Source organism: Mchenga conophoros, linkage group LG14 (assembly GCF_057382185.1).
Source record: "Mchenga conophoros isolate Kocher_MC1m ecotype Shallow Benthic linkage group LG14, M_conophoros_male_GT1.1, whole genome shotgun sequence".
In the NCBI taxonomy this organism is placed as follows: domain Eukaryota; kingdom Metazoa; phylum Chordata; class Actinopteri; order Cichliformes; family Cichlidae; genus Mchenga; species Mchenga conophoros.
The window spans coordinates 39,165,928-39,174,120 of NC_140539.1; the positions used below are offsets into that span (position 1 = coordinate 39,165,928).

The 8,193-nt window shown below is 44.0% G+C and overlaps 1 protein-coding gene across 1 annotated transcript; it reads right to left on the reverse strand.

The window, feature by feature from the left end:
* Positions 1 to 994: 994 nt before the first annotated feature.
* Positions 995 to 7,557, reverse strand: gmnc (geminin coiled-coil domain containing). The gene is made up of 5 exons (XM_085244461.1): positions 7,484 to 7,557; positions 4,915 to 5,088; positions 3,421 to 3,506; positions 2,740 to 2,856; positions 995 to 2,034 (listed from the first exon to the last, which is right to left on the reverse strand). Exons 2-5 carry the CDS (start codon positions 5,045 to 5,047, stop codon positions 1,087 to 1,089), a joined length of 1,284 nt encoding a protein of 427 aa, XP_085100587.1. The 5' UTR covers positions 5,048 to 5,088; positions 7,484 to 7,557; the 3' UTR covers positions 995 to 1,086.
* Positions 7,558 to 8,193: the final 636 nt, after the last annotated feature.

Genomic DNA, 8,193 nt, shown 5'->3' on the forward strand with positions numbered 1-8,193 from the left:
GTATAGTTTTCACGGTGGCTTTGGAGAGAAGTCTTCAAATAAACCAGTGACAGAAAACCACTTGCGTCTGCCTGTGCTTCGAGGGAATTATAATGTTTATTTCTGCTGTAATGTTGGACATTTTAACATGACAGTCTTTAAGTGATGACGTATGAATACTGCTCTGTGTTTATTAACGTTGTTGTGTTTATAACATGTTTTAATGCTTTGTATGTTGTTCTATTGAATCTGAACAAGCCCCTAAAAACAGTCAGTGATCACTGTCGGCCTCTCTCAGTTTTTATTACCACTGCCTCAGTTTTGGAGCCTCTGGTGGACATTAGAGGAACTGCAGTTTTGGGCACTTTGGATTTGGCTTAATTTCCAGCCCCAGGGCTTAATGTTGGCTTCAGCACATTTCCAATGCCGTGGTCCATTTAAAAGTCCCTCTTGAACCATAGTCAGTAGGTCCTCAGCTAACTCGCAGGAGCCAACAAGATTTCAGAAATGAACTTGTCATCTGGTCATAATGGCTCTGGTCCCTCACTGACGTTCATGTGATACACATATATGTATGTAGAAAATACAGACTCAAAGCAGCAAAAGTTTCAGTACTATTATTTTTATGTGGCAGTTTCAAATACAGACTAAACGCATACAGGTGTTATTTTAGGCAGTTTTGTTAATTTGAATGTTTCATTAAGTTAAGATTATGTTTTTTTATTAGATCTATACTTAATAAAATGGTTTGGTTGCTCAGGCTCGTGTTTTTCTTTTCCAGTTGCTACTGTACTCTTAGCTTTTGGATTATTGAGTAAACAGAATGCAATCAAGTAACCGTCATTAATATAGGCATCATAAAGGCGACTTAAAGAGGTGTTTCCTTCAAGCTGTCATAGGACAAAGGTCTCTGAGCTGTTTAAACATCTGTCCGTGTGGTCTTCAAGATTAATCTTAGGGTCCTTCAAGGCATTTTTTGATACATTGTCTAAAAGCCATAGTGAGTCCACTTGAACTTGCTGTTCTAAAGGATCAGCCTGAGATGTTTATGCAGTAAGACAACGTGAGGCTTTTGATTGTCTTTCAGAGTAAGGACCATCTGGTTTCCTACGGTTCTTGTCTGGGAACCCAGGTAAAGTTCCACCGGCCCTCCACGTCCTTTCTGACAAAGGCCTGTCCCTGGGGGAAGCTGTGGGTCTTGACGCTGCTGGACGGACTGAGGGACATGCTGAATGCCAAATCTGTCCGGTTGCGAGGCGTATGTGGTGCTGCCGGAGGATGACATGGGCTCGTTGGAATGAAGCCACTAGCAGAACTCCTGGGTTGGTCTGCACCTGAAGGCAACACGGGGGTGGGGAAGCCTCTTTCCGCTGGTGGGTTGAACTGGATCGTGTCTTGTGATGGTGTCTGGGTTTCTTGTAGTGAAGACCAGTAAGAGTGATGGTCAGCAGGATTTCCCTCCAAAGTCTGGACTTGACTGAAGGCAGTGAGAGAACAGGTCTCAGCAGACGGGGCGCTGTAGGTCCTGGTCGTGGCTTCAGGAAACTCGTAATGTGTGCTCACTCGAGTGGCAGTGAAGTCGTCTGGGCAGTTTGAAGCTGACTCAGGAGGATTTTCACAGTTTGCTTCTTGGCATTCAGCAGCACTGTACCTACAGCTGGTTCCATGTGTTGCTCTTTGACAGTAACTGTGGACTGAAGTATCTGTGGATATGATGACAGGAGGGCCGAAAGAAGAGTTGGGATTGCATTCTGGGAATGAGGATGGATTGACGGCAGTATCGTAAACCAAACTCCTGAGGCTCCACTCAGAGGAGGACTCCTCGGATGTATCGATGGTGTCCCGATCCTTCAGTCCCAGAGTTCGAAGGACCCAGAGGTCCAGGTTTGGTTCTGAGCAAGCAGATGTCTCTAAAGACTCCGAGCAGAACTGGGCAGTGAGGTTCCTGCAGACTCTTTTGCTGATTTGTTGGGGGGGCGCTCGCTGATCCCCACAGAAACTGTCAAAGCAAGCCAGGCTTCTCTTCAGCTTCCTCCTCCCATCAGCAGTTAGTTTCTATAAGAAACAAGGACAGAATAACAGCAGTGTGTTATTATCTTCTTTACCGGTGGAAAACATTTAATGCTTTGATAGAGCAAAAGACATTTTGGACTGATATAAAAGTGAACTTTGAAAGACTTGAGATGTCTCCAGGATTAGTGATCAATGGTTTCATTAACAGTGTCTGAATGTTTCAGTTGGCATAATTTGTTTTACATAATTTTTCTACTTCTGTACAAAACATATTCATGTTAGAGCTACAGGGTGACGATGGATCTGAAGGCTGATAGGGTTGGTATGAAGTCAGCAGTGATGTGGACCCATACCAGTTTTTGTGTTAACGTGAGAGCTGAGGCTGAGGGCATACCTGGTAGTTTACTGAATAGTTCCTACCTTCAACTACGACCACAAGATAGGCGTTACAAGCAGTTCAGCCTTAGATATAAGGTGAGGAGGTCGGCCATTTGGAAGACTAGAGCGTCCACATCGAAAGGAGGCAGCTAAAGTGGTTTGGGCGTCTAACTAGTTTCTCCTAGGCAAGTTATTTTTTCTCTTTTTGGGGGGCTATGACTAACAAGGAGAATCCCCCGGGCACACCCAGGACACGTGAAATATGTCTTTATGACTCTCAGCTCAGTAGATGAAGATCTGAGTGTCTTTGTTTAGACTGCTGGTTTATTTCTGTCTTATTGCTGTCAGTGCGTCTGATGCTGCACGGACCTTTGCCTTTTGTTCCAGGTTTCTCACAAAGGAGGAATTGAGGAATGCTCTGAGCTTGTTGTTCTCCTCCTGCAGCCTGGCCAGCTCCTCCTCCCTCTGCAGCAGAGTGTCCTGGAGCTGGAAGGATACAATCACATCACAGCAATGCAGATTATAAGGACGCGGGTATATGAACTGCAGAGGTTCAGTGGCACACATCGACCGGTTCTTTTGAAATGTGTTACGGTTTACTGAATACACAGCGGATCATCTGCCTCCGTCACACCAACCCTCTGCATTGTCCTTGTTCACTACATCCATGAACCTCCTCTGAGGTCTTCCTCTTCTCCTCCTGCCTGGCAGCTCCATCTTCATCATCCTCTGTCCCTCCTCTGCACATGTCCAAACCATCTCAGCCTCTCTGACTCTGAGCTGTCCCTCTGATGGACTCATTTCTGACCCTGTGCATGCTCTCTAACAAATATTGCTGTCAGTTAGACGTGCTAGATGTTTACGTTCACAGTGTACCAGCTGAAATAAGAAGTGTTACAGTAGCTTACTCAAAAAGGACAAAAAGGAACTGCTATACGTTGAGGGTCAGGTTGTGTCTTTTGCACTCCATGTTTAACCTCAGCTGCTGAGCTAACTGTAGTTCGTGTGCACTAAAACAATAATAAATTAAATGTGAGAACCTGTTGGTACCTGTTTGTTTCTCTGGAGGTGAGGAGAGAGATCTTCCGTCCACATCAGAGCAGCCGGAGGCGTGGAGTCAAAGACACAATGAGACTCTGAGAGGAAGACACACAGCAGACTTTAAACTGGTGGCAGTGGAGGATTTAGTCAGACTATTTGCCCGGCTGAAGTTCTGGATTCAAAACCATGCTCTCAAAGTCAGAGTAGGCTTTTTATTACATTTTAACACAGGAGTGTATGCTCAAGATTGGAGCAACCTCCAGCTGAGCATTAGAGATTTGGTTCTTTTGAAACTTGTGTCCACATAACCAAATAAATAGATTTGTCTTAATGTTTCAGGCCCAGAGGCTTCCACCTGTGAGACCACCCATTAGTTGCTGAGGTCCAATTTTAAATCCTCAAACTGAGGACTGATAGCTTGATTTAGACTTCTGCAGGAAATCTGGGTCCTAACTGACATAACCAGAAACTCATTTTTCTCCTACACCACAACCTTGCACGACATTCAAGTCTTTGTGGTATGCACCGACCCGACGTCTAGTTACATTTCTCTGGAGGTGCATATCAGGTTACATAGAAGGTTCCGGTTAATTACGGCGTAATTCTGACACAGAAGTATAATTCATGTGTTAGCTGCCGCTATCTTAGCTTTTTGAAACCAGATGTGACAGGTGAGGGGCGGGGCTGACCTTTCATTCGCATGGTAAACCATGGCTCACTTTGAGCTGACTCTAATGTGACCCTAATTTAAAACACGTTGGATTTAAAAGGACTTGAAACCAACTGCCGCGACCATAAATGAGCAGAAGGCTTTTATCCTCATAGACTTCTAGAGGGAGGTCTGGGCCTCTTTGCTTAGGCTGCTGCCCCCGCGACCCGACCTCGGATAAAGCGGATGAAGATGGATGGATGGATGGAGACTTCTATATAATGACACTTCTATTTAAACCAGAGGAGCTGCCCCCTGCTGGCCATTAGTAAGAATGCAGGTTTCTTCCATTTCATCAGTACTGGTTTCACTTCTACCACATCGAAACTTCCTTTAATTGTTATTAAAAGTCTTCACAACAATGCGTGGATGGTTATAAAGCCCTTGGTTTTTGGTCTTGAGGCTCTGATTTCACATCAGCAGCATCTAGTGGTCGTTAGAGGAGCTGCAGTGTGGAGAAACCAGGGCAGGGCATTCTTGACAAATTGGACTCTTGGAGAAAGAAGAGCCTGAGAAAATTAAAAGATGAATCTTAATATAAACTGTTCTGGATGTTTCCATCTGCAGCAAAGAGAGCTGAGACAGATCGCTCATGTTGAACATGCCGGGAGCTTCTTGTGTTTGATGAATGATCCTCCAGCTCGCTGATTCTCACTCTGCTGAATGTGGCATTTATAGAAATGTAGAATAATTCCTTCCATGAAGAATACATCGCAGTCAGCAGAGTACAGCTGCCTTCTGCATCCTCGGCCTCTCACTAACTGTTACTATCTGATGCTGTTAGTTGGACTCACCCCATTCGGGCGATGACTCGTCACGCTGCTCTCCGAGGTCGCTGAGGTCAACGGGGTCATGGACCCAAACAGAGGCCAGGGTTTCCATGGAACAGTCAACAGTGTCTGGGCCGAGAGCCAGGGCCTGGAGCATGAGATGGTGATGGTGAAGAAATGGAGAAGGACGGGGAATCCCTACAGAGAAACAAATGAAGGGAGGGAGGGAGTGTGTTTTTATACTTGTGTATCTATCTCTGTGGGGGCTGTTTAATCCTTGTGGGGACACGTTAGCTGCTCCACACTTTGGCTCACGGTTTCAAAGAGTTGTTTGAGGTTCAGACTAGTGTTGATATGGTGATGATCAACACTTCAGAACGCAAAAGTATATGGACACCTGAACACTGAGATATCTGTACAACATTTATTCAGTGATGCTGTCTGCCCCCTACAGGCAACAAGAGGGACTGCAGAAACTGCAAGGCTGTTTTTGAGAATAAAAAATGTACCTAAAGTAGTGTGGCTACTCTTACAGAAAAGAAGACATCTTTTCTCCTCACCATGAAAAATAGAGCCAACAAATGCCCCTACAGGTCACAGATCACAAAACAGGAGCAGTAAAACTACTGCCTGCAGCAATGCACAATGGGAAAAGTGCACACACTCCAATTAGTTGTTCTTTTTTTGTTTTGTTTTTTTAGCTCATTCTGCACTTAAAATGAATTTAATACAACATTTTAAAATAAAATCCAAGTATTGGAGCTTTATAAATTGGATTTAGTTAACCTGGAACTAAATCATCTGATATTTAGCGTTAAATTTTGGGGGCAGTTCAGCAGGGACTAGAAGATATTTCACCCAATGCTGTGCATGTTTTTAATATTCTTGCAGCCATCACAACCTTCTTCATGGTTTATTTCCTTTGAAAGCGCTTCTGCAAACCAGAGTGTCCACTTTAATTATTACCCCATCACCCATAATCCCCCCCCCAAAATGTAAATATGTAAATCCTGTCATCCTGTCAAGCATGTGTGCTACTTGTGGATAGAAAGCAATTAAAAAAGTTAAGTTCTGAAATATCACAGTAATGTTTTACTAAAATTTACGGAGCCCCGCAAGGGACATGGGAGAAAAAAAATTAAGACGGACTTTTGCGAGATCTCGCAAAACAAACTCGGGATCTCGCAAAGGTTTTGTGAGATCTCACAAAAGTTTTAGCCGCATTCTTCGGAGGCCGCCAGCTCGAAGCCGACCAGGAGGTCGAGGCACGATGTGCCGGGAGAGCGGTGTTCCTCCCGGCTGTAGTAGGTCTCGACCTCCCGTTAGCTTCGAGCTAGTGGGTGTCAGATCTCCGAAAACATCGGAGCACTTTTGCAAATATGTGATGTCTTGTAAACCGAGCAGATATCTGACGTTTACACAACTACATTCACGCCTCAAAATATCTTAAAAGTGTATTTTGTGACCCAGAAAGAGTAAAATTACAACTAAGTAGCTGCCGCCATTGTTGGAATTCAACTTTTGCGAGATCTCGCAAAGTCCGTCTTAATTTTTTTTTCTCCCATGTCCCCTGCGGGGCTCTGTAAAAATTAATGTATATAAGGTTAACTTCATTTATACATTAATGTTCTGTTACTTTTTTAACTGCATGTACACTGACTGCCATGATGTTCAATCTGAACATATTCAGTAAAAGGACGAGATGTTACAATCCCTGATAATGCATCTAGTCCTTTTACTGAATATGTTCAGAATGACTGTCATTCTGAACATATTCAGATCTGATTCATAATAATAATTTAAAAAAACATAGATATAACAAAAACCTTGTAAAATATTAACTGAGTGTGTGCCATGCATCATAGAGCTCAGATATTTTACACAGAAACTCTTCAAAAAACATCAGAGATCTGCTTCTTATAGATTTGATTAGATTTAATGTTCTACATGCAGAACCGTTGCTTAACAGAAATCCCACCACTGTGTTGTTTTGGTTTTTGTGCCACCCCATTTAAAAACGCCCGGAGACTCCCCCGTGTCCCTTTGAATCTCTTAATTCAGACAATTCAGGGGAAAATGGACTCTAACCATGGGGGGTGGGGGGGGGGGGGTTACTTTAGTCAAAATACTCTCACTACTTTGTAAAACTCTTATTTAACACAACACTGTATTTAAAGTCTTTGTAATCCATCTGAATGAGTGCATGAAAATCAACTCATAAGTCTTTTTTTACATTTCTGATTAAAGATTCCCACTTCCTGTGGGCTCCCTCATTTTTAAAAGCCCTGGAAACGCCCCTGACTGTAACTCTTATAATCATTAAATGTGTAAAGTACCGGCATAAGAATGGATAGTTACAAAACTGAACACTGGATTAAAATAACTGCACCTTTCTCAGTAAGCACAATCATTTTAACCGTACAGATATGAAGCTGTGTCCAAAGCTCCCCCCAAACCTTTTAAATAAACCTGTTTAATAAAACCTTTTAAAATCTATTTTAAAACTCCGCTGCGGTCTGCGCCTCTCACTGCACCTGCCTGCGTTAAAAAAGTCCACACTTTAAAGCAGCTGCGTGTTCATCGTGTTTTCTACCTGCAGAGACTCAGAGCGCAGGAGAGCCGCGGGGCGCAGAAGTCTTCCCGGGTTTTCGGAGTGCGTGTTGCGCGTGAAGCTCAGCGGACTCTCGCTCGGGTCCCGAAAGAAGCGGTGACGGGCTGAAATGTCGCGATGCCCGGTTGAGGGTCCGGCCAGACTGCAGCCGACTGCAGCTCTCACACAGACAGGTGTGCGTGTGCAGATCCGTCTGTGCAGTCAGCTGTCGGGACGGAGCTGAGGGTCCCCCCTGCAGGCACGGCGCGGAAAAACTCCAGTTCTGAGTTCATTCATTCAGGCGAAAGCGGGCTCAGTGCACTTTGTGGAATATTCAGAAAAGAGCCACACGTGACAGGATCAGTGGGCAGACTGCAAACACCATTATGTGATACTGTAGGGGTGTCAAACACAAGGCTCTGGGTCAGATTTTCTACATGTTAAAGAAACACAGCTGTAGTAAAGGAAAACAATCTCAGCCAGATTTGCGCTATAAATGTGTAAAATTACAGAAAATGTGTTTTTCTGTAGTAAAAGTGTCGCAGTGGGACCAGAGAGAAAAGGTGAGAAGCTTTCAGTCCGTTAATTGTTTATTACTCATTACTTTGGTGGGGTGTGAATGGGAGTACGGGGGTTGTTCTCAGCAGGACAAAAATCATGAAAATTAAAAGTTGGAAGTCCAAACTGTTTGCGCTCTTTCATATTTTAAAAAT